Source organism: Trachypithecus francoisi, unplaced genomic scaffold (assembly GCF_009764315.1).
Source record: "Trachypithecus francoisi isolate TF-2019V2 unplaced genomic scaffold, Tfra_2.0 Lachesis_group0, whole genome shotgun sequence".
Taxonomy (NCBI): Eukaryota; Metazoa; Chordata; class Mammalia; order Primates; family Cercopithecidae; genus Trachypithecus; species Trachypithecus francoisi.
The window spans coordinates 140,140,597-140,167,264 of NW_022681453.1; the positions used below are offsets into that span (position 1 = coordinate 140,140,597).

Genomic DNA, 26,668 nt, shown 5'->3' on the forward strand with positions numbered 1-26,668 from the left:
GCCAAAAGTCCTCGCTGGCATACAAAGCCCAGCAGGCCCTGCCCACCTCTGGTCTCACTGTTTCCCTCCTCACAGCTGATGGTCTAGAGTGCTGGGAGGTGCAATGTGGTCATGGTCACAGCATTCCTAACACGGGGCCTAACCCAGAGTTGGTGCTCACAGGCAAAAGTCTCCTGATGAAAAGGCAAGGCCTCACTGTTAGGTAGCTCACTGCCAGGGCCACTAAGTGGGCCTGTTGTACAGCCTGCCTGCACCTCTTCATGCTGCTTCTGCTACCTTCTTTAAAGTGGGCCCTACTCCCCACTCTCATTGCAAGTTTGGGGAGGCTAACTCATGCTCTCAAACCTTGAGGCAGGTATCTGAAGCTTGACCAATCAAAACACCCTGTACTCTTGGCCACAGTGATGGGTTCAAGGATGGCCACATAACCTGGCTAGCCCAAAGACACTCAATTCTGGGAATTTGATGGAACAATTGGGAAAGAGAAACACTTTGTCTGTAGAGGCTGCACTGGAGGAGAGAAGCTGGGACCACTCAGGGTCCCTGTGGAAGAGAGTGAAGCCAACCCAGGAGAAGGTGCTGAGAGCAAGGCCCCAATCTGCACCTGAAGCTAGGCCACCTCTGGATTGTTCGTTTACATGGGCCAATAACTTCTCTTTGTTGCTTAAACCTGGTAGAGTTAGAGTTCTGACACTCCTAATGCAGCCAGTGAGATGCGGCCCCTGGTGCTGAGTCCAGCCTGCCCACTTCTTTCATCAGCCTGGAACTTTCCTTCTTCAAGCCCCATCTAACCCTATCACACTTCTGGAGCTGTGGCCCTCCCCTTCTCTCTTTTACAATGAGAATTTCAGGCACAGCACCTCCAAAACAGCCAGGATGGGACCACGAAAAGTTCATTAAATGGGCTCACAGTGAGGTCCCAGTCAGGCAGCTCAGGTTGGTTTGACAGGACGTGAGGAACATGCAGAGGTGACTCAGGTCCCCAGGTGTCTCCTGCCTAGAAGGGGTGGCTCAGACTTCCGACCACATGTGCCTCAGAGCCCTTACAGGCACCATCATGATCTCTCCTTCCTACATGCCTGGTTGACCTCCTCACTGGGCATGCATTACCTCCAAACCTTCCTGTTTTTCCCTTTCCAGGCTGCGGATCCTCAGCAGGTTTTTCTCCTGTGCTGACAGCTTCCTTGGGTGTGGATAGACAGACAACTCATCACTGGCTGTTCCCACAGACTGGCTCCGGGACTGGCCCAGTTGCTTCTCAAGCTCTCGAACCTGAGGATGGTAAAACTCATCGTTCCACAATGGGTCTGCAGCCAGCCTCTACTACTCAGAGTGTGATAGGAGATCCCATGGACTGAAGATGGAACCACCTCTCTAGATGGCTGTGGTAGCCCCATCTGAGGAGGACTAGGGGTGGGGGACGATCTGAGCTGGCATCTTGAGCAACACATTGGAAGACACCAGGGAAGTTCAGCTTAGAAAAAAAGTGAATGAGAAAAATCACCCTATCTCTGAGGGGCTGTTTGAGGCTAGGAAGCAGACCTGTGGCCCCAGGAACCAGGGAGGGACAGGATAGCAGGTCTCAGTTCAAGAAAGAACTTCCTTATTTTAGGTATTTATTTATTTAGAAACAAGGTCTTGCTCTGTCGCCCAGACTGGAGTGCAGTGGTGCAATCATGGCTCACCTCTGCCTCCCGGGCTCAAGCAATCTTCCCAGTTCAGCTGCCTAAGCAGCTGGGACCACAGGCACAGGCAACTGTGCCTGGATAATTTTTGTTTGTGTGTATATATATATATACACACACAAAAAGAGAAGGGGTTTCACCATGTTAGAGACGGGGTTTCACCATATTGCCCAGGCTAGTCTTGAACTCCTGGGCTCAAGCGATCTGCCCACCTCAGCCTCCCAAAGTGCTGGGCAAGGAGGAACTTTCTAACAGACAGACCACCTAAGACTGGGGTGGGCTCCTCGGAAGATGGCGGTCACTTACAGGAGATACTGCAGAGGGGAAGGCAGGGTTTGGAAGCAGAGAGACTGGCTCAAAGCCTCACAGACTGTGTGACTGCGCACAGGTAACTCTGAATCTCAGTTCCCTCATCTGTAAGATGGGCCTAAGAGTACACCCTGCATAACACTGTTTTGAGGATTCAGTATCATGAAGTTGTCTGAGCCTGGGAATCCTCTGAGGTTCTTCTTGGACTGACAAATCTTGGTGCTTACTCCAGATTAACAAACTAGAGCTCTAGGGGAAGGGACTTAGAATCTGCATTTTTTTTTTTTTTTTTTTTTTTTGAGACGGAGTCTCGCTCTGTCGCCCAGGCTGGAGTGCAGTGGCCGGATCTCAGCTCACTGCAAGCTCCGCCTCCCGGGTTGACGCCATTCTCCTGCCTCAGCCTCCCGAGGAGCTGGGACTACAGGCGCCTGCCACCTCGCCCGGCTTAGTTTTTTGTATTTTTTAGTAGAGACGGGCTTTCACCATGTTAGCCAGGATGGTCTTGATCTCCTGACCTCGTGATTCGCCCGTCTCGGCCTCCCAAAGTGCTGGGATTACAGGCTTGAGCCACCGCGCCCGGCCTAGAATCTGCATTTTAAATGCTACAGGTGATTTTTAGGATTAGGTAACTTTGCAAAATCCCAAGATGGTCTAGGTGAAGCTGTCAATACAGCCTGGCACACGTGGGCCCTCAGCAAGTGGCAGGTAGATGTCATCCCACAAAACAATGTCCTTATCACCCTTATAACACTAGGGTAGAAGCAGACAACTCCTAGGATCCTTCTGACCCTGGTTTCCATGTCAACACAACCAAATGACAAAACAACGTTGGTAAACTTGAGCCAGGAAAGGAAGCACAATTTGCTAGGCTCCCTGGCAAAGGGCAGGAGCACAGCTTTGAAGGCACCCATCAGTGCCCTCGTGTGGCGCTGTGAGGCAATTCCATTTAATCATTAAAGAACACTGTTGGCCGGGCGCGGTGGCTCAAGCCTGTAATCCCAGCACTTTGGGAGGCCGAGACGGGCGGATCACGAGGTCAGGAGATCAAGACCATCCTGGCTAACACTGTGAAACCCCGTCTCTACTAAAAAATACAAAAAACTAGCCGGGCGAGGTGGCGAGTGCCTGTAGTCCCAGCTACTCGGGAGGCTGAGGCAGGAGAATGGCGTAAACCCAGGAGGCGGAGCTTGCAGTGAGCTGAGATCCTGCCACTGCACTCCAGCCCGGGCGACAGAGCGAGACTCCGTCTCAAAAAAAAAAAAAAAAAAGAACACTGTTACCTTTAAGAATTTGACATACAGGGCTAGGCGCGGTGGCTCACATCTGTAATCCCAGCCCTTTGTGAGGCCGAGACGGGCGGATCACGAGGTCAGGAGATCGAGACCATCGTGGCTAACATGGTGAAACCCCATCTCTACTAACAATACAAACAATTAGCTGGGTGTGGTGGTGGGCGCCTGTAGTCTCAGCTACTCGGGAGGTTGAGGCAGGAGAATGGTGTGAACCCAGGAGGTGGAGCTTGCAGTGAGCTGAGATCGCGCCACTGTGCTCCAGCCTGGGAGACAGAGCAAGACTCTGTCTCAAAAAAAAAAAAAAAAAAAAAAAAGAATTTGACATACAACTTAATGACAATAATAAGGAAGTTGTTTTGTGCTTATTATGGTCAGACACTATCCTAGGTGCTTTAGAAATGTTATTTTATGTTACCCCATTTCACAGGTATGAAGACGAAGACATAGGAAGATGAAGGGGTTTGCCCAAGGTCACAGAGTTGGCAGACCAGTGGCCAAACGTAAACTCAGGTCTCTCGAACCCCAAGGCCATGCACTATCTATTAGCTTCTTGGAGTTTTTCCCCCTTTATGTTGGCTTCAAGGATCCCATGGGAGACACTGAGGACAAAAGCCACTGTGACCCTTTAAGTCCCTGGGAACAAGGGTGATGTGCTTGGCAAATAGTGGAAATCACACACCTTCTCACATGTTTCTCAGTTTGAAGGCACAAAGGGAAAAGAACCACACCTAACTTTTATACAGTGCTTCCTCCATGCCAGGCCCTGTGCTGAGCACTTTACAAGTATTGACTCAATTCGCCCAACAATCCTGTGGGGTAGGCATCGTTATTATCCCCATTATACAGATGAGGAAACTGAGGTACAGAGCTAAAGGAACTTGCTTGAGGTCACACAGCTGATGAAGGGAGAGCTGGGATTTGAATCTGAGCAGTGTGACTTCAGAGCCCCTGCTGTTAGCCTCTTTTGGTATGCTCCAAAATATTCAGACAATAAAGAGGGAGACAAGGATAAGTTTTTATTGGGTAATTAAAACTTTCAAAAGACTACAAGCATCTGGACAAAACTGGAAAAAGCTTACAATTACAACAGTCACGCAAATTTACATAAACTAGGGGAAAAAAGATGCCTGGAGTTAAATAAATCAAACCAAAGGCGTTGGCATTTGTTAAGCTCCAGTGCCTGGCATGTGGTAAGTGTTATATAAGAGCTTGTTCATTAAATAACAAATTAAAATCAGGCTGGTTGGCGAGAAGGTGAAACAACAGCCCTGCACGAGTGCACTGTGAGACCTAAAGGCCTTTTTTGGGTACTGTGTGCTTAAGTCTCTAAGGGGGTCAGGGCAAGTCTTTCTGGGGCATTTTAAATCCTTTGTTCAGGCCAGGAGAAGTCTGGTGACTCACCCACCTTGCTCTGCAAAACAAGAATTTGTTGAGCCCGACCCCTCCAGGTCCCTGGTGAGGATAGGAGCTGCTGGACATTGACGTCTTCCCCAACCTCGCTGGCCAAAACCTGAAATAAGGCAGGGCCTTCAGTGTGGCCGAAAGACAGGGCTCCACCAGACCCTGATGCTGCTGCATATTTAGAGGCATATTCAGAAGCAGCCTTCACCTACACAATCTTCTTCCCATCTCAGAGCATAGCCCTCAAAAGTCAGTTTACCATGTCCCAAGGGCAGCTCTCCCTGGGAAAGTGGTAAACCCATCATCCCTGGCATTTCTTGGCAATGCTTAGAGCAGCCAAGAAACTGCCGGCAATGCCCAGATAGGGCCCCTGGCTCTTGACATATTCTGGGATGACTGAACCACAAAGCTGACCAACACCTGCTTCCTTAACCCATTCACCTATCACCTAGAGCTGAGCTAATTCTAGCTATAGGAAATACATTGCCACAGGACCCTGGCCTCTGTGAAAAGCCACAGACAAGTGGACCTGAGTGCAGCAAAGGTGGGCTACTGAATGTCAGTTGGGGCGCTGTGGTCCAAGAAGGGCCCAGCTTTGCGGTTATTGAAGTGCAGCGCTCAGGCCCAACGTCAAGGCTTTGAGGCAGAAACAATACGCTCCAGCTTGTGACCTGGGCCCCTCTGAAGCCTGTCACAGAAACCCGATCCAGCGTACCAAGTCTCTGGCGCTTGTTTCCACAATAGAACACTGTTTTGGAAATCTTGGCTAGTCTGAGTGGTTCCAGCAGGGAAGACAAATGCCAGAGAATTTGCTATGTAAATAAAAATAAATAATGAACCAGCTGGGCCTGTGTCCCAAGTCTGAGCATTTTCCTTTGAAAGGGTCCTTCAATACACAAAGAACCTCTTCATTTTCTGTTACAGACAGCAAAGCAGAAGGCAGGTGCTGGCAGGCTTCCAAGTTAAGTAAGGGTGACATTAAGGGGAGACCCAGGATCTACTGGGGCACAGGTTGTGCAGGGAAGGCTTAATGGACTCTCCCTGGGTGGATAGCACTGTCCTCCTCAGTCTAGAGCTGGGCAGGCACCACAAGGGCATGTATACTGTGGGGGTGGGGGTGGCAGGCTCAGGTAGCCAACAACTCTGCCCACCAAATGGGTATGGACCAAGCACTAGCAGGAGGAAGGACTGGATCTGGAGCCTGACCCAGAGCAAGCAGTGTGCTCACGGGGCTGAGCACTCACGGCTCCAGAATGGAATCCACTATGCCAGCCGTGCTCTTCCCAAGTTCAGCCCCAGCCACACAAGAAGCCCCAAGCCCTGGCTCTGAAAGACCTTCTGTGCCATCCGCAGCTCCTGCTTCACAGACTGGATCTGGTTGCGGAGGTCACTCATCTTCAAGTTGGTGGCTGCCAGCCTGTCCTGCAGGGCCTTCACCTCTGGGGTCTCCGGCTGGGTGGGAAGGACAGGAAAGTAGTCATTTATTGTCTACATGGGAACAATAATCATAGCCCCCATTTATCCAAGTCTGTGCCAGGCACTGTGCTAAGTGTTTGACATGGAGTAACTCATTTAATCTTCATAAACCCCTGTGAGGTAGGTTCTCTTGTAAGCCCCTTATAGATGCAAAATAGAGGCTGGTGGAAGGTAAGTCCTCTACTTGGGCTATCTGGTTAATAAAGGTGGAACCTGGATTTGAATCCTGGCAGCTTAACTTTGGGACTGAGCTTTTTGCAGAGTGTTGCACACACACATGTGGGAGCATGCCTTACCGTAGAGGTAAAGCATCTGGAGAGAGCAGCAGGCTCCACGCCTCCCAGACACTTCCTGGGTGTGGACCCTCTGCTGTACTCAGAGATTGGCATCACAGCTAATCCATCTTCACTCAGAATAAAGAGGAAACCACCTTACTCCCAGAAGGCAAGCCCAGCGTGGCAGCAGAGCCACAGCATCATAATTCAGGATCCGCTTCTCCCAGATTCGTCAGCTTGGGCCTTGGTTTTTTGACAGCTGAGGGGCCTTGGGCTCTCTTTCCTAGCAGTGACCACTTTAATTTCCAAATGTTCATCTCTGTGGCTTGAAGAACTACAGCAACCATGAAAATTGCCTGCTGGAACTCTTAGCAGTGTCTTTTTTTTTTTTTTAACCCAATGTTTTATTTAAACTATCTGGATGGAAATTTTTCTTAAATGGGCTGACTACCTCTCTGTCTTCAGTAGACACTCCTGTGACTCATAGATATTTGACAAAGGGACCTTCAGCCCATTCAAACCCCTTCCATAATGATGAAAATAAGGCCCAGAGAGAGGAGGTAATATGCCTTCAGGCATACAGCTGGTTAGGGTGATGCAGGTGGGATTAGAAAGAACACTGGTCCTTCCCCTGCCCTGGCTGACTCTTCCAATTTAAGCTGCTGCTAATGCTGGGCATCGTGGCCACAGGAACGCTGGTTGTCAGGCTGAGCATCCCATCGGGCAATGATGCTGAGGCCCTCTGCTGCTGCCCCAACAGGGCAGAGCAGCTGAACTTCAGGAAACAGGGATGGTACTACAGTGGCTTTCTGACCTTTCTCTATCAGGCACAAACAAAATCTCCTGTGAATGCTAGTGTGAAAGACAGATCCAAGTATACTGGTCCAGGAATTTCCATAGACCAGGAATTTCCAGAGGCTCTGGGCAGCCCAGCTGAAAACCACTGGCCAAAGAAACTAGACATGGACACCTGGTCCAGAAACCCTGGCCTCATCCAGTGTCCTCATCTATGGAAAGGATATACAAATACTTCCCTGTTCCGCTTCCTCAGAGCACCAACATCAGGCTAAAGAGAACAGCCAACGTGAACAGAATATGCCAGCTGGGAACTTATATGAAGCATAAGTGTATCTTTTTTTTTTTTTTTTTTGAGACAGAGCTTCACTTGTTGCCCAGGCTGGAGTGTAATGGCATGATCTCAGCTCACTGCAACCTCCGCTCCTCGGGATGAAGCGATTCTCCTGCCTCAGCCTCCCGGGTAGCTGGGATTCCAGATACCCGCCACCATGCCCGACTAACTTTTTGTATATTTTTCAGTAGAGATAGGGTTTCACCATGTTGGCCAGGCTGGTCTTGAACTCCAGACCTCAGGTGATCCAACTGCCTCGGCCTCCCAAAGTGCTGGGATTACAGGTGTGAGCCACCATGCCTGGCCATCCTTTTTTTAAAAGTATATTTTGTTCTGTGTTCTTCCTCCTGTCGGGCCACCTGCCATCCCTGCATACTCTGTTGGGTGCCTGCTTCTTCTCCTGTTAAATGTGTGGCTTTGAATCTGCCCTGGGTTGGGAAGCAACACCTCTCCACGCCCTGCCACGTCCCTGCCCTGCCTGTCAGGTCTCCAGTGCCATGAGTCCCAGTGGCCCTGACAGTGGGGGTGCTGAGAGCTGTGGGAATACATGTGCTTCCATATGGCTGCAGCGACCCTGCAGCATCTCTTTGATTTGCTCAGAGCATGGAAAAAGCATAAAGATTGGATCTGACTCTAGAACCTGGGCAGTGATGCCCTGTCCCAGTCTCATTTTCTCATCTGTAAAATGGGGATATGTAATGCCCATCTCCAGGGAACCCGTGAGGGTTGCTAGGACAATGCATGTCAAGGATGCTGTCTGGGGCAGGTCCTGATGGAGGGCAATGCTGGCAGGCCTAGCTTGGCTTGAGTGGGCAGCTGACAAGTGGGCTGAGGGCCAGATGGTGTTCTGGAGAGGGCTGGATCAGGCCCCATCCTCCTGGCTTAGGCAGCTGAGCTAATCCTACCTCCAAGCCATTTCAGAGTTCTTTCTGCCCAGAGTGAAATTCCACAGGCTTTGTGGGGGACCTGGGTATGGGCACACTCCCTCCCCTACCCGAGGCTGTTTTCTTTGAGAAAATAACTAAAACGCAGTCCATGGGGAGCAGACAATGCCAATGCCGCTCACATCACAGCCTCCTGAAGCCCCAAGCAGAGGGAAGGGTGTTCAGCTCTACTCTGGAATGTGCTTTGGAGGCCTAGGGTTGGAATGTGGATTGAGCCTGCAGGCTTCTGGAGTGTGGCTCGGGCTTGGGCTGCCCTGAGCAGCCTAATGAGGGGAACATTGCTTTTGCTCTCAGGAGATGCCAGGGAGAACACGTGGTGCTGATGAATTGAGACCTGCAGTCCATCACACACTCTTCTCTCTGGAACCTGGAACCTCCCATGCTCCCTGTGGCCACAGAATAAAGTCAAAACTACTGCTCCAGCTGCCATTCAAGGGCTCCCTCTATGGGTGACTTCACTCAGCTTTTTTGGCTTACATTCCCCTTTTCTCCCTTGTGAGCTCTGGGCTGCAGTCAAATGTTATCCAGCTGACACTCAGTTCACCTTCCCCATCTTCCTTCTCCAGTAAGGCCAACTCAGGGATGCCCTCCTCCGTCCCACCTTCTAGCTGCAACCTTAATGGAGGGTGGACTCCCCTGTGAGCTCAGAGCACAGGGGCCATCTCTGAAGGCCCTGTCCACATCCTGCCTTCGAATGACTCCTCATTCCTCCTCTGGGATTCTCCATAGACAGAGCCTCTGTTTTTGTTGTTGTTGTTTGTTTTGTTTGTTTGTTTTGAGACAGAGTCTCACTCTGTTGCCCAGGCTGGAGTGCAGTGGTGCGATCTCAGCTCACTGCAACCTCCGCCTCCCAGGTTCAAGCGATTCTCATGCCTCAGCCTCCCGAGTAGCTGGGATTACAGGCGTGTGCCACCATGCCAGGCTAATTTTTGTATTTTTACTAGAGATGGTGTTTCACCGTGTTGGCCAGGCTGGTCTCGAACTCCTGGCCTCAAGTGATCTGCTGGCCTCAGCCTCCCAAAGTGCTGGGATTACAGGCGTGAGCCACTGCACCCAGCCGAGTCTCTGTTTTTGATTCCCTGTGTCACAGGGCTTAGAAAATCCCATCAGGCTGAACAAGCAGTTTCCTATCCAGGGCAGCCCTAGTTGGGGATGTGGAGGTGCTCAATGTGTGGAATAAACCAGGGGCAGCTTAGCAGTGTCCTCTGAAGCCACGAAAGGCCCTGAAGAATACTCAGTCCAGCCTCTGTAGAGGGCAGAGCCGCTCTGCTGCCTCCCTAGCAATGAGACAGGTTTACACAAGACTACTCTTGAGGAGGCACATTCACCCCCGAACCTGAGGGGCCCATCACTGCACAGTGAGGACTGAATTCTCCTCAAGGAAGGCACAGGGCAGTCTGATCCCAGTGTAGGCAGCAGGGAAGATAGGGCTAGAAAACAAGCACCTAATTGGGAGTCCTGGGGCTTGGCTGCCTCTCTCACCAATTGGCCTGGCTTCCCAAGAAAACCCTTGGTGAAGCCTCCTGGAATGTTCTTTAGACTCTGATGCTATTTACTGTCTGGTGTGGGGAAAAACCAACCCACTAGGTCAGACTGACTTCCTTTCATGGAGCTGCAATTCCCACCTCTTGAGTTTCATGAACTGTCACTGGTTTAGTAAAATGGGCTCTGGGGAACAAGTCCCCATTTCCAATAGCCACTTTTACTCTGTAGATTTGGAGCTCTATGAAAGGGAAAGTGTTCATAATATGAACTGCCCCATAAAGAACAGGATTCCACTGGGCAGTGGTGAGCTCCCTGTCCCTGGAGTAAGGTGGAGGCTGGATGTGTCCCCAGTGAGAATGCTGTACAGGAGATGGCTGGGCTGACAGTGGGCGGTCAGTTGGACCAGGCCTTCCTTCTTGATCCTGAGGCTCTAGTGTTCCAGGGTTCTCAGGCTCCTCCCAGCCTTCCTTACTGGAGACAGAGTTGGAGCTACACCCTCCATGGCTTCCGACAGGACATTCTTGGCCTCAGGCCATACACTTGGTACTGTTCTCTGACGTCTGCTCTGAGGATGCAGCAATGGTAGACAATGGGCACCTGGCTCAGCAGCGGGGTTAGGGGTTGGGGGTGGACCCCAGGTAGAGGTACCTACACACCTGTGGAGGAGGGGAGGCCCAGGCCCATGGCTGCCCTGCAGACTCCCCAGCACAGAAGAGAATTCATACCAATGCTCTGTCTCCCATCTGGGCCCTCGGTGGCTTGGCTCCTGCGTCAGTGGCTCCCTTGGCTGACAGCCTGGTCAGGGCTGTCTGCAGCTGAAAAAGCAAACCTCGTGCTTAATACTCTGCTCAGTGATTGTGCAGCCCAAGGAAAGCACTCTGGTGCCTTGTGTGTGTGGTTACCTATGTTGGTGGTGTGTCCTTTTAGCTCACTTTAGGATCATTAATGGAAGAATTCTCCTTTAGAAACCGCTCTGGAACGGAGAGGGCTTAATTGATTGTCTGGCCCATTCCCTAATCGCACTATAAAAGCAGTCCAAGGGTTCACTAACAGCTTAATAAATAATAATGCTACACCCATAATCTGTTTCCTGAAATTCCAACAGCCTAGGAGGCGGGGCATAAAAGAATGATGGGGCCGGGCGCGGTGGCTCAAACCTGTAATCCCAGCACTTTGGGAGGCCGAGGCGGGCGGATCACAAGGTCAGGAGATCGAGACCATCCTGGCTAACACGGTGAAACCCCGTCTCTACTAAAAAATACAAAAAACTAGCCGGGCGAGGTGGCGGGCGCCTGTAGTCCCAGCTACTCGGGGAGGCTGAGGCAGGAGAATGGCGTGAACCCGGGTGGCGGAGCTTGCAGTGAGCTGAGATCTGGCCAGTGCACTCCAGCTTGGGTGACAGAGCGAGACTCCATCTCAAAAAAAAAAAAAAAAGAATGATGGATTTCAGGTTACAGATGAACAGATGAGGCCAGAGACACCAAGAAGCTTGTTGGAGGGCAACAGAATTGAATTTAAAATGCAGCACCACCATATACTGCGTGACTTGAGAAAGCCTCTTAACCTTCCAACTTCAGCTCTTCCAGCTACATATGGAGAAGCTAGGGAGGTTCCCTCTTGCCCATGCTGGGAGTCCCCTCCAGAGGAAGAATGACCAAGGCCCCTCACTTCCCGCTCCAGCTCCTGGATGCGATTGGTCAGCTGCTTCACCCTGGTTTTTGCACCCTCTGATTCTGCCATCAACAGCCGGTTCTTTTTGGATAGCTCCACAATTTTGGTGGCGATCACGTCTCCGGCTACACCAGCTGTCCCTAAAATGAACGGAATGGTGAGGTCAATTAAAAACACAGGCATACACATCAAACTCATGCCCCACCACCAACAGCACCAGGGCCTTAAAAGCTAAAGCTGCTTGGCATGAATGCTCATGAAGGGACACTAGTTTAGGAGGGTCATCATATACCTAGCAGCCCTGGGACCCAACTCCAATGAGTGGAAATGCAGCCACTCAGAGGTTCAGTATGTTCTAGGAAAATGATAAAAACAGAAAGCAGAGTTTTAATTCTGTGAGAGTCAGGTTTATCACTCCAATGCTTCATGACATTCTCAGTGACAGGATTACATCCATATCCCTGTAATTTTGTTGTGCCCTCTAATGAGCAGGATGTAGTCCCCTTGGGCCTTCTATGACTCTGGGCTCAACCATTTGGCTTGCTTTGGCCAATGGCATGTTAACAGATAAGGTGCAGATAAGGTAGAGGTTTAAAAAGCACTCGTGCAGTTAAACTTGCTGTGTTTGCTTCTGCCCTCTTCACAGGAAGAACATACCTGGCTGGCTGGTCTCAAGAATAGAAGAGAGACATGTTAAACAAAGTGGAACCAACCTAGCCAAGCCTGACCTAGATCTGCCAATCCCCAACCAACCCCCAGATGTTTAAGCTCAATACATGCTTACTGCTACAGAGATTATGTGGTTTTTTTCTTACACAGAATTTGGTGGTAACACCTACCCAATAGAAAGGCATACATTCATTTAGCAAATATTTATTTTCCACCAAGTGCTGGGTCCTCTTGGTATTAGGGATTCAGTGGTGGATAAAAAAGACTTATGGAGTTTACATTCAAGTAGGGAAGACAGATAATTTAAAACATCAAAGAAATAAATATGTATTCTAATATGTAGGAGGAATAAGTGCTAGGAAATACACTGCAGCTGGGCAAGAGGGTAAGAATGAGGGAGGTGATGCTATTTTAGATGGAGTGGCCAGGAAAGGCTCTCTGAAAAGGTGATGTGTGAACAGAGACCTGAGTGAATGAAGTGAGGGCTCAAACCATGAAGAGTGCTCTCACCTAGGAAGACACTAGTATAACACTGACCAATGGGATTTTCAATATATATAGATATAATACACATAAAAACTGCAATAGAAAGGGAGAGGTAAAGGGACCTGGATGATGGTAAAGTTTCTACGTTCCATTTGAAGTGGTAAAATATTATTTACATGTAGACTATGAAAAGGTAATATGTATTTTGTAATCACTAGATCACTTAAAAACTGTACAAAAAATATAGTAAACAAACAAAACCCAAAAGCAATCACTAAAAATCCAGCCAAAAGAAACCCATCTATCAACTCTCAGTAGCCTGTCACTTGCAGCACAGTTTAAAAACATAAATGGAGGTCCGGCACAGTGGCTCATGCCTGTAATCACAGGACTTTGGGAGGCCGAGGCAGGTGGATCACAAGGTCAGCAGTTCGAGACCAGCCTAGTCAACATGGTGAAATCCCGTTTCTACTAAAAATACAAAAATTAGCTGGGTGTGGTGGCACACACCTGTAATCCCAGCTACTCAGGAGGCTGAGGCAGGAGAATCACTTGAACTCAGGAGGCAGAGGTTGTGGTGAGCCAAGATCGTGCCACTGCACTCCAGTCTGGGCAACAGAGCAAGACTCCATCTCAAAAAAAAAAAAAAAAAAAAAAAAAAAATTAAAAACATAAATGGGCTTGTCAGATTTTCTCTCCAAAATGGAAATCAGAATGGTGACTTCAGAGTGCAGACCGGATTTAAGTGGTTTTCAGGGACACTTAGAGCTGGCAGTCAGATGAGGCCATGACCAAGTCTGTGTTTTGGCAAAGACTGCAAGAGACAGTTAACAACGAGAGGGGCTGGGGCAGAGGGAGTAACCCCAGATCTGCTTCCCAGGTTGGCTGGGTGGAGATGTGTCTCCTGCTCCTCCTGGAGCCTATCAGCTTCTCTACAGCCTTGCAAAAATGCAAGCAGCCCCTTCCACAGTTGAATCCATAGTCAGGCTGAGAGTGTAGGCTTCTTTAGCCAGACTTTGTGTTTTTTGTTTCAGACAGAAAAGGTGAAAGAATGGAGGGAGGTGCATTAGGCTACCATGCGTCTTTAGGATACCAAATTCCCCTTTCTTTGTAATTCAGCATTGACTGACCAGAGCTTTGGTCCTATGAACGTACCTATCCTCAAATGCATTTACTCTCAAAGGCAAGGAGGGATAGTCTGGTAGATGTTGAGTCAGCCCTGTTGCTCTCTGTGATTGGTGACATCTATAATACTTTCTGATTTATTAGCCATTTAATTGGCTAACCATTGAATTGCTCAATGGGTGTATACATAACAGAGGACAATCAAGTCCAAAGTCCCCACTACATCAGCAGGGCAAAAGTCAAACTCATAACCACAGAGATATTGGCTCACAACCACAGATCAAAGGTCATTACCAGACCTGCAAAGCCAACGTCCTCACCAGACTCATGGGGCCACCATGAGGTCTCCACCAACACAGCTAAGGTGTAGCCCAGACTTACATGGCCAAGGCCCAGCCCAGACCTTGTTGGTGGTTGGGTCCCATGATATCCTCCCAGAACAGGTGACTTCCCTGTCTCATCTACCTTTCTGGAGCAGCAACAGCAGGTGCTGTAGACTTCATACCTGGCTCTACTGGGGCCTTTTTTTTTTTTTTTTTAAGACAGGATCTCACTCTGTTGCCCAGGGTTCAGTGCAGTGGGGGTGATCATAGCTCACTGCAGGCTGCTGGGGCTTTTTTATGTTCACAACATAACATGTGAGCCAGTATACCAAGGAGAAATGGACCCTGCCAGCCCTTGAACATGCTGTGAGCATGATGGCGAACCCTTGTCATGAGTCCCATCTAGATCACCAACACTGCCTATGATGCTTGCCTGCTGGCCCTGCTGGCCCATTTTTAAATCCCTCATTGCTCCCTGTGCTCCCATTTTCTGGTGGGCTGGCCTCCCTGGGGCTGCTCTTTTCCTCTACCCTCTTCCTCACTTCCAGGACTCCTCTGGACAAGCTTGAACAAAACTGACCCTTGGCATTCTCTTGGGCACCTGGCTCCCTAGAACCTGCTGTCAGCCCTGTCTGAAGTCCCTGAACTGCAGGAAAGGACTGTCACAACAATAGTGGAGCTACCTGTGAAGGCAAGTCTGTCCTCTTCTATTTTCTTTTTGAGGTGTTTGATTTCAAAGTCCCTCTCCTTCAGCAGCTTATACAATCGCCCGTTCTCATCCACTGTTTCCCTGAGCTCATTTCGAAGGTGTTCAATCTCATCTTCAAGCACCCTACAAGGGAAAGGCAGAATTAATCCTCCTCCGAGGCAAAGGCCCTGGTGGGCAGGGGTCAGTCTTCCACTGCCTAGGTGGACAGACGGACATGCAGATGCAGACACACACGTGAAAGAAGAAAGGTTTCAATGTTGTTCATTAGCTGGCTTCAATAGGGAGTTATAAAAAAAAAAAACCCACTCAGAATTCATATTTCTTTTAAGCATCCATGGAACATGCATAAAAATATATTACAGGGCTGGGTATCGTGGCTCACACCTCTAATCCCAGCACTTTGGGAAGCCAAGGCAGGAGTTTATGACTAGCCTGGGCAACAAAGAAAGACCCTATCTCTAAAAATAAAACAAACAAAAAAAAATTTTTTTTTTTTGGTAGTGTACACCTGTAATCCCAGTGACTCCAGAAGCTGAGGTGGGAGGATTGCTTGAACCCAGGAGCTTGAGGCTGCAGTGAGTTATCAACCTGCATTCCAGCCCAGGTGACAGTGCAAGATCCCATCTCTTAAAAAAAGTATTATAGGCTATAAAGGGAATCTTAGCAAATTCTAAATAATAACATTATACAGACTATTTTCTCTAATGGCAAGTGACTGTTTTAGAAATCAATAATAGGCCAGGCGCGGTGGCTCACGCCTGTAATTCCAGCACTTTGGGAGGCCGAGATGGGCGGATCACAAGGTCAGGAGATCGAGACCACAGTGAAACCCTGTCTCTACTAAAAATAAAAAAAATCAGCTGGGCACGGTGGCGGGCGCCTGTAGTCCCAGCTACTCAGGAGGCTGAGACAGGAGAACAGCATGAACCCGGGAGGCGGAGCTTGCAGTGAGCCGAGATCGCGGCACTGCACTCTAGCCTGGGCGACAGAGCAAGAACTCCGTCTCAAAAAAAAAAAAAAAGAAAAAGAAATCAATAATAAAGCCAGGCGTGGTGGCTCAAGCCTGTAATCCCAGTACTTTGGGAGGCCGAGACGGGCGGATCACAAGGTCAGGAGATCGAGACCATCCTGGCTAACACAGTGAAAGCCCATCTCTACTAAAAAATACAAAAAACTAGCCAGGCAAGGTGGCGGGCACCTGTAGTCCCAGCTACTCGGGAGGATGAGGCAGGAGAATGGCGTAAACCCGGGAGGCAGAGCTTGCAGTGAGCTGAGATCCGGCCACTACACTCTAGCCTGGGCGACAGAGCGAGACTCCATCTCAAAAAAAAAAAAAGAAATCAATAATAAAAAATAGAAATAAAAGAAAACCCAAAACTCATCATATGTTTGGAACTAGAAAAACACCCTATACTCCTAAATTATTTGTGGGTTAAGAAGAAATCATAATATGTATTATAAAGCATTTAGAATGGATTGACCACAGAAACTGTATCAAAACTTGTTAAATGCAGCTATAATTAAGGCTCTAAGCTTCCTTCTATCACTTTAGCTGCATTTTACAAGTTTTGCTATACCTCCTGTGGTACACACACACACACACCCCTGAGAGATTTCAAACTTGCATTTACCTCTTCTCAAAGTTGTTTTTCGAGTTTGGCTCCCCTGTGTGGAGAAGGCTGAGGCCATCTGAGACCTCCAAGGGCTCCTCTGGGTCGTCAGCTCTGCTTTTGAGGCTCAGTTCTTTTTCCCTCTTTTTCTCCATCTGCTTCTGTAACCGTTTGTGCTGCATCTCCTGCATTGCCTTGAACTGGAGCCGCAAAGTGTTCTGTGAGGCTTCATCTGCTGCCATCCTGCCCTAAGTATCAGAAAAGAAACCTGAGCTGAAGCAAATTCCACACTGAGCACTCAGCACACAGTCCACCCTGTCTGTGGCCCCATCCCTGAAGTTTACTGCTTTGTGTTGCATGTATGTCCATGCAGAAGCTTGGAAGCCCCAACCTCAACTCAGATCACTAGAAAGCCAAGGTTGAGCTGAGCATCCTCCCCAATTCCTGAACATGCCAACAGATTGCACATGGCATCAGAATAGTCTCCATTACTCAGACTCAAGACTTGACTCTTGCCTGTCCCTTAAATCAATAGCTCTCAGCTCTGGTTGAACATTAAAATCCCCTAGGAACTCCTATATAGCAATGCCTAGGACCATTTCTAGAACAACCAAATCCCAGTTTCTAGGAATGGGGCTTGGCCATTATTTCTTCTTTTTCCTTTTAAATTCAGGTATAATTCACATGCAATAAAGTACATAAATCCTGACCACACGGCTCAGTGAATCTTTCCATAGACATATACCTCTGTGGTGACCACCCAGATCAAGGTATAGGGCATTTCCAGTCCCTGAGCAGGCTACTTTGTGCCCCTTCCAGTGAATCATCCCCCAAGACAACCATTATTCTGACTGCTACCATTGAAGATTAATTTTGCCTGGTTTCTTTTTAGTCAGTCTATCAAAGAATAATTTATGGCCGGGCGTGGTGGCTCAAGCCTGTAATCCTAGCACTTTGGGAGGCCGAGACGGGCGGATCACGAGGTCAGGAGATCGAGACCATCCTGGCTAACATGGTGAAACCCCGTCTCTACTAAAAAATACAAAAAACTAGCCGGGCGAGGTGGCAGGCGCCTGTAGTCCCAGCTACTCGGGAGGCTGAGGCAGGAGAATGGCGTAAACCTGGGAGGCGGAGCTTGCAGTGAGCTGAGATCCAGCCACTGCACTCCAGCCTGGGCGACAGAGCGAGACTCCGTCTCAAAAAAAAAAAAAAGAATAATTTATGTACAATAAAATATACCAGGTTGGGTGCAGTGGCTCATGCCTGTAATCACAGCACTTTGGGAGGCCAAGGCGAGTGGATTCCTTGAGACCAGGAGTTTGAGATCAGCCTGGGTAACATGGCAAAACCCCATCTCTACAAAAAATTGGCTGTGGTGGTGCATGCCTGTAGTCCCAGCTACTTAGGAGGCTGAGGTGGCAAGATTGCTTGAGCCCAGGAAGTGGAGGCTGCAGTGAGCCATCATTGTGCCATTGCATTTCATTCCAAGTAACAGTGAGACACTGTCTCAAAAAAAAAAAAACAAAAAAACAAAAAAACAAAAAAACCCACCAATTTTATGTGTACAAATGAGTTTTGACAAATATATTCACCTGTGTAAATCACTGCCACCATCATGAAAGAACATTTCATCACCCCAGAATCCTCCAGGTGCCCTTTTGCAGACAATTTCCCTGCCAATCCCAATCCCAATCCCAGGCAAACTATGGTCTGCTTTTGTTCACTCCAGTTTTGCTTTTTCTGGAATTTCATATAACTAGAATCATATAGTGGTTAGCCTTTTGTGTCTGGCTCCTTTTTTGCTCAGCACTACCTTTTTGAGATTCATCCATGTCATTGCATGCATTATAAGCTCATTCCTTTTTATTACTGAGTAATATTATGTTGTTTAAATAAACAACAATTTGATTATACATTCACCTGTTATTGGACATCTGAGCTGTTTCCAGTTTTGGCTATTATGAATAAAGCCATTATGAACATTCATGTATAAGAAGGTATTTGTGTGAATGTATGTTTTTATTTCTCTTGGGTAAATACCTAAAAGTGAAAATTCTGGTTTATATGGTAAATTTATGTTTGACTTCACAAGAAACTGCTAAAATGTTTGCCAGAGTGGCTGTACCATTTTACATTCCTACTAGCAATGTATAGGACTCCCGGTTGCTCCATCCTTGTCAGCATTGAGTCTGGTCAGTCTAAATTTTAGAGTTTCTCGTTAGTATGTAAAATGGTATCTCAGCCGGGCGTGGTGGCTCATGCCTGTAATCCCATCACTTTGGGAGGCATGTGCCTGTAATCCCCGCTACTCGGGAGGTTGAGGCAGGAGAATTGCTTGAACCCAGGAGGCAGAGGTTGCATTGAGCCAAGATCACGCCATTGCACTCCAGCCTGGGCAACAAAAGCAAAACTCCATCTCAAAAAAAAAAAAATAATTAAGTAGGCTAGGCACGGTGGCTCATGCCTGTAATCCCAATACTTTGGGAGGCTGAGGTGGGTGGATAACCTGATATCAGAAGTTCGAGACCAGCCTGGCCAAAATGAAGAAATCCCATCTCTACTAAAAATACAAAAATTAGCTGGGTGTGGTGATACAGGTCTGTAATCCCAGCTACTCAGCAGGCTAAGGCAGGAGAATCACTTGAACCTGGGAGGCAGAGGTTGTGGTGAGCCAAGACTTAGCCATTGCACTCCAGCCTGGGCGAGGTTGCAGTGAGCCAAGATTGTACCATTGCACTCCAACCTGGGTGACAGAGCAAGACTCTGTCTCAAAATAAATAAACAAACAAACAAACAAACAAATAAATAAATAAATAAAATATAAATAATTAATTAAAATAAAATAAAAATAAAATGGTATCTCAATGTGGTTTTAATTTGTATTTCTCTGCTAACTAGTTATGTTGAGCATCTTTTCATGAGCTTGCTGACTATGTGTATATCTTTTGTGACGTGTCTATTCACATTTTTTGACCGTTTTAAAATTGTATTAGACAACACAATTTACACTCACAATACAATCACTCACTGTTACTGAGTGATCAGTTTCTTATACATTCTTGATGTTTTGTCTGTTTGAACTTCACATAAATGAAATACTAGAGCACAGCCACTGGAATTATTAAAAGCTCCCCTCATGACTTTAAAGTGTAGCCAGTGGTAAGCATCCCTGTCTTAAACCAACCTCAAGCCACATCATCTACCTATCATCCAATTGATCATAAATCTTGTTTATTTTCCATAAATGTCCTAAAATCTGCCCCCATGTCTCCATTCCCACTGATACCAGGCTTATAACCACCTTGGGGTATCTGCACTTGCTGTTACCTCTCCCAGGAATGTCTTTCCCCCAGACATCCACCTTACCTACTTCCTCTCAAATGTCACCTTATCACAGAGGTCTCCTCATATCCTATTGTAGAAGGCATCCCTGCCCTCACTCCCCATGCCCTTGCCCTGTTTCGTCTTCCACCATGGCACTGGGAGTCACCTGACACATTATATTTTGATTTGTTTACTTGTTGACTGCCTCTCTTCCTCCAGCTTCACAATGGCAGGCACTGTGTGTTGTTCACTGCTGTATCCTCAGTGCCTATAGCAGGGCCTGGCATGTAGCCGGCATGGAATGAACATTTGGGGAACAAATGAATAACATTTGCTGAGGGACTGGTTTCTCTAAACCACAGTTCTGAGTCTGACAGACTCCTGTGCAAAAGCTTCAGCAGATGCCCCTTAGCCACAAAGCCAAGTCCAATGGCTTTAAGTGCTTTGGATGTGGCCTCTGTGTCCTTCTAGCCTGTTTTCCCTTTCACAATGCCAAGTTCTAGCTAGTTATGTTGACTTGCTCCTCTGTTCCTCTACCGCCTTCTCCCTCCAAGGCTTAAATCTTGCTGATCCTCCCACACCCAGCATGAATACCATGGTCCTTTTCTGACCCTCCAGGAGGAATACTCTACCTGCCCAAACAGCCTCAACTGCTCTATCTGTACGTTCTCAATATACTTATCTCCATCTCGCACACAGGAGTGGTCCCAGAGCCTGTACCCAGCTACTCTTAAACTTGCTTCAATACCAAATCCCCAGGATACAATCTAAAAATGCTGATAACCAGGCCCCACCCCTAGAGAATCTGATTTAAATTAGTCTGGAGTGGAGACCAGGTGTGGGATGGGATAACTGCTGCCCAGGTGGTTTTAATGTGCTGTGGGCTGAGCCCAGGGTTTGGCAAAGGTCAAACAAAAGCAGGAGCTGGTGTTATGTTGAAATTCCTTACCAGGCAGCTCTGCCCAGTAAGAGAACTATAAATAATTAACTCAGAAAACCTGTATTTTCCACACCCACACATTCCAAAAAACAGGTTTGGCCTTTGACCCGCTCCTAAGGGAGAATCTCTGAGCCCTTGGACCATCCTTCCCGATGAGAGTGTTTTTCTTCACCTGGGGGCCTTGGGCCATTCCAGTCCATGTTAATTAACAATGCGATTCATTGCCAGGTGCGGGGTAGGCTGGAGGGGGCTAGAAACTGAGTGACTAAGGTCAACTGTACCTATGTAACCATCTCCTAATAAAAACCCTAGACACCAAGACTCAGGGGAGATTCCCTGGCTGGCACTACTCCATGTAAGTTGCCATGAATTGTTTCTGGTAGAAGTAAGTACTGTTAACATGACTCTACTGGGAGAAGACAACTGGAAGCTTGCACCTGGTGTCTCCTGGACTCTGCCCTGTGTGCCTCTTTGCTGATTTTGACCTGTATTCTTTCATTGTAATAAACAATACATGTGAGTATAATGGCTGGCCCAAAGGCTATATCCTCTGTTAAAAGACAAACGTTAGGGCAGGCATGATGGCTCACACCTGTAATCCCAGCACTTTGGAAGGCCAAAGTGGAAGCATAGCTTGAGCCCGGGAGGTTGAGACTACAATGAGCTGTGATCGCCACTGCACTCTAGCCTGGGTGACAGTGAGACCCTGTCTCCAGCATAAAAAAAGAAAAACTTTAAACAAATCAAATTCAACAGAATTCAATTGAGCAAAGAATGATTCACAAATCTAGCAGCCCCCAGAACCAGAATAGATTCAGAGTGACTCCTGGGCTGCCACCTAGTTGAATAAGATTTATGAACAGAAAAAGGAAAGTGATAAACAGAAAGCACAAGTGAGGTACAGAAACAACTGAACTGATTACAGCTGGCTGTTTGCCTTTTTTGAATACAATTTGAATAGCTGGCTGCCTGTGATTGGCTGAAACTCTGTGACTGGCATAAGAGTAGGTTACAGTCTGCTGAAATAGCTAGTTAAGTTACAGTTTACTATGTACAGAGAAACCTTTAGGCTGAACTTAGAATATACAAGAAAGCAGCTTTAGGCTACAGTTAGTTTAACACATCCCACAGACATTTTTGTTTGGCTCTCACAGAACACTATGTTAGGATTTGAATTTGTTGCCAACATTCAAATAATTGCAATTCCAATATCAGATTTCCAGTGTCAACAAAAGCAGTCAAACTCTGTAAAATATTTGAAGAGAAGTACTCTTTTTTTTTTTTTTTTTTTAGACGAAGTCTTGCTCTGTCACCCAGGCTGGAGTACAGTGGCGCAATCTTGACTCACTGCAACCTCCGCCTCCTGGGCTCAAGCAGTTCTCCTGCCTCAGCCTTCTGAGTTGCTGGGACTACAGGCATGCACCACCACACCCGGATAATTTTTGTATGTTTTTGTAGAGACATGGTTTTACCACGTTAGCCAGGCTGGTCTTGAACTCCTGACCTTAAGTGATTCACCCACCTCAGCCTCCCAAAATGCTGGGATCACAGGTGTGAGCCACCTTGCCCAGTCTGAAGAGATTTATTCTGAGTCAAATACGAGTGATCATGGCCCGTGACACAGCCCTCAGGAGATCCTGAGACCATGTGCCCAAGGTGGTCAGGGCACAGCTTGGTTTTATACATTTCAGGCAGACCTGAGACATCAATCAAATACATTTAAGATATATACTGATTTGGTCCAGAAAAACTGATTTGGTCCAGAAAAGCAGGACAACTCCAAGGTTGGGAGAGGGGAGCTTCCAGGTCATAGATAGATTTAAAATTTTTCTGATTGGCAATTGGTTCAAAGAGTTACTATAAATAGAAAGGAATGTCTGGGTTAGAATAAGATCATTTGATCATGCAAATGAAGCCTCCAGGTAGCAGGCTTCAGAGATAATAGATTGTAAATGTTTCTTATCAGACTTAAGGTCTGTGTTGATGTTAATTAAATGTTGGTCAACTTCTCCTGAATTCCAAAAGGGAGGAGGGCATAATGAGGCATGTCCCATCTGCCGCTTCCCATCAAGGCCTGAACTGGTCTTTCGGGTTAACTTCAGAGTGTACTGGCTGAGAAGGAAATCCATTTAGATGGTTGGGGGACCTCTGAATTTTATGTTTGGTTTACACCAGCTTCTCTTACAAAAGTTTACAGATCTGGCAATGCTGGGCCCATAGTCCCACATGGACAGCAGCTGCTATACAGAGTTCCTTTGGTGCACAATATGTTCTTTCCATTAAACCACCATCCCTGCCACTTCCAGATGCTGCAGCTGGCTCATCAGCTGCCCATTATCACTGCACATAAATGTTGTTCTTTCTCTTAAACCTGCTGAATTCACTTTTATTTCCCATCAGCCACAGCAGATGCTTTGGGTTTGTGGCTCCTGTTGAGGATTAAGCCTGGTGGCATCTCAGGCAGGCTTCAGCCACTCCCTCTACCTGGGAGGCCTTCCTCCCAGGCCTCCCCATCCCAGCCCTTTACCTTCCCACTAACTCCCAGTTAGCCTCTAGGATTCCCCTCAGGTCACCCTGTGGACTCCCAGAATCCCTAGGGCACCCCTTGATCACTAAACTTAACCTCAGTGTATTATAATTATCTATTATTTTATTTATATTACTTCCCTTTACAAAGAGACCTCTTAAGGGCAGGGGTCCTAATATCTTATTTGCTAATTCTCAGCATCTTGCCCAGAACAGGCCTTCAACTAATGTTTGTAGAATTGTCACTGAATGAATGAATACAGTAACTTGTAAAGCTTTTCTCCTTTTCCACTCTCAATTTGCACCTGAATTCACTGAGGAACTGGTACTCATTGAATGTACACTGTGCCCCAGGCAAATTACTTAACCTCTTTGCTTTCGTTTCCCATCTGTAAAATGGGACTCTGATACTTACGAACTTAACAGGGAGGTTGTGAGATTAAGTGAAAGAATGCATGGAAATAATTATCATTATCACTGTATGAAAAGTGGTGTTCTTGGCCCAGTGAAGCCTCTGGGATAGACAGCAACGCCTGCACTGAGAGGACACCTATGGTCCCGACCGGCCCCCAGAGTATTAGTATCTAATCTATGCTATTCATAAGGCCAGTGGAGATTTGGAATTAATTGATCTGGGCTGTGGCCAGGGTGTCTATTTTTATTTTTATTTTTTTGAGATGGAGTTTTGCTCTTGTTGCCCAGGCTGGAGTGCAATGGCATGATCTCAGCTCACAGCAACCTCCGCCTCCTGGGTTCAAGCGATTCTCCTGCCTCAGCTTCCTGAGTAGCTGGGACTACAGGCGTGTACCGCTACGCCCGGCTACTATTTTTGTATTTTTAAAGTTTACCAGGTACGCTTAACATTAAGCTGGTTTGAGAATGAGAGGTGTTAATTGCTCTGAGAGGCTGTCTGGAAAGAGAGAGGCTGCAGGAGAGACAAGCATCTCAGTCAATTTGAAGCTGAATGCAGAAGAAATTGGCCTGGGTGGGAAAGGGACGGTGCCTGAGTGGGGGGCAGAGGGCTTTCCTGCCAGAAGAGCATGTGCAGAGAATGTGATGAGTGTGGGGAACTATGAAGGGTTCAGAATGGCCAGAGGGCAGGGCACATTTGGGGAGGCACCAGAAGGAGGGTCTGATCTGCTCAGCTAAGGAGCCTGGACTTTATCTTGAGGCGTTGGGGATGTTCAGAGGGTGTACACAGGATCACCTTTGCCTTCCGCAGAGCTGGAGGCAAAGGGCCTAGTTAGGAGGGGGTCTCCGGGAAGCCATGTGGGCCTAAATCAAAACTGCAGCAGTGGAGATGGAGAAGGGGGAACAGGAATTGCTGCCAAATAGAAGGGACTGAAGGCAGCTAGGCGGAGGAGAGGGGAGAAACCTAGGTGGTTTGGGTTTGAGTGATTGGGGAGATAGCAGGCCCTGACAGAGGAGCAGTTTTCCACGCTGCAGACAAGGTGGTGGACTTTGAGTGCTGGGTGGGCAGCTGGCTGGCTGAGATGCTGAGTGGGTCTGGGGTTCAGAAGGAAAGTCTGAGCTGGAGCCTCAGGTAGTTGAAACCTAGAGTATGAACAAAGCAGCATGAGGAGAAGGTGCAGAGTGAGGAGGTGGGAGAGAGGGAAGGAGAAGGAAGAGGAAGAAGGGGCAGCTGGAAGCAAGTAACAGCCTGACAGGTTTATCTTGCCTGCTGTCCAGAAAACCAATACATGGAAAACAGCCAGTTTTGCAGCAAAGAAAGAGTTCGATTGGCCAGTCAAGTGAAAGGAAGGAAGGTAATTCTCAAATCTTCCTCTCACTGCAGTGAGCCATGATTGCGCCACTGCACTCCAGCCTGGGCAAAAGAGCGAGATCCTGTCTCAAAAAAAAAAAAACTTCCTCTCCAAGAATATTAGCAAATTGAATCCAACAATGTATTTGAAAAATTATACCATATGACCAAATAGGAGTTACTTTAGGTATGCAAGGCTGGTTTAACATTAGAAAATCAATTAACGTAAACCTATCACATCAGCAGGCTAAAGAAGAAAAGTCACACAATCATATTAATAGACACAGAAAAAGCATTTGACAAAATCCAATGCTCATTCAGGATAAAAACTCTAAGTAAACTAGGAATAGAAGGGAACTTCTTCAATTTGATTAAGAATATCGGCCGGGCGCGGTGGCTCAAGCCTGTAATCCCAGCACTTTGGGAGGCCGAGACGGGCGGATCACGAGGTCAGGAGATCGAGACCATCCTGGCTAATACGGTGAAACCCTGTCTCTACTTAAAAATACAAAAATACAAAAAACTAGCCGGGCGACGAGGCGGGCGCCTGTAGTCCCAGCTACTCGGGAGGCTGAGGCAGGAGAATGGCGTAAACCCGGGAGGCGGAGCTTGCAGTGAGCTGAGATCCGGCCACTGCACTCCAGCCTGGGTGGCAGAGCAAGACTCCGTCTCAAAAAAAAAAAAAAAAAAAAAAAAAAAAAAAAAAAAAAAAAAAAAAAAGAATATCTACAAAAAACATACAGCTACCATCATACTTAGCGGTGAGAAACTACACGCTTTCCCCCTAAGACTGGGAACATGGCAAGACATCCCTTCTCTCCACTGTCATTCAGCATCATACTAGAAGTTCTACCTAATGGAATAAGCCAAGAAAAGGAAACAAAATATATATATTTTGGAAAGGAAGAAATAAAATTGCCTTGGTTGCAGATGACTGATTGTCTATGCAGAAAATCTCAAAGAATCTATTTAAAAAAAAAACAAACAAAAAACAAAAAAGACTCCTGGAACTTATAAGTGATTGCAGCAAGGTTGCAAGAAGTAAGATTAATATACAGAAGTCAAATGGTTTCCCACATACTAGCAATAAGCAATGGAAAACTCAAGTTAAGGCCGGGCGCGGTGGCTCAAGCCTGTAATCCCAGCACTTTGGGAGGCCGAGACGGGCGGATCACGAGGTCAGGAGTTCGGGACCATCCTGGCTAACACAGTGAAACCCCCTCTCTACTAAAAAATACAAAAAGCTAGCCGGGCGAGGTGGCTGGCGCCTGTAGTCCCAGCTACTTGGAAGGCTGAGGCAGGAGAATGGCGTAAACCCAGGAGGCGGAGCTTGCAGTGAGCTGCGATCCAGCCACTGCACTCCAGCCCGGGCGACAGAGCGAGACTCCGTCTCAAAAAAAAAAAAAAAAAAATGCAATGCCATTTATATTAACATAAGCATTGAAATACTTAGGAATAAATCTTACAAAATATGTGTAAGATTTATACTAGGAGAAACATAAAACTCTGAGAAAAGACTATAAACTA

At 47.5% G+C, this 26,668-nt stretch overlaps 1 protein-coding gene and 1 long non-coding RNA gene across 4 annotated transcripts in view; one reads left to right on the top strand and one right to left on the bottom strand.

Annotated features, from left to right (window-relative positions):
- The window catches only part of CCDC13 (coiled-coil domain containing 13), a 67,143-nt gene that overhangs the window by 35,271 nt on the left and 5,204 nt on the right, over positions 1–26,668 (bottom strand). For all 3 annotated transcript variants that reach the window (XM_033212215.1, XM_033212217.1, XM_033212216.1), the window contains exons 2-8: positions 16,611–16,837; positions 14,954–15,102; positions 11,665–11,807; positions 10,722–10,811; positions 6,023–6,139; positions 4,692–4,796; positions 1,111–1,272 (exon numbers count right to left, since the gene is read on the bottom strand). In XM_033212215.1, the coding sequence (XP_033068106.1) occupies positions 1,111–1,272; positions 4,692–4,796; positions 6,023–6,139; positions 10,722–10,811; positions 11,665–11,807; positions 14,954–15,102; positions 16,611–16,831 (987 nt within the window). In that variant the 5' untranslated portion in view covers positions 16,832–16,837. The remainder of the gene's footprint in view (positions 1–1,110; positions 1,273–4,691; positions 4,797–6,022; positions 6,140–10,721; positions 10,812–11,664; positions 11,808–14,953; positions 15,103–16,610; positions 16,838–26,668) is intronic.
- Positions 1,141–5,534, top strand: LOC117083962. The gene is made up of 2 exons (XR_004437272.1): positions 1,141–1,486; positions 3,714–5,534. It is a non-coding gene; the product is annotated as an uncharacterized LOC117083962 (long non-coding RNA).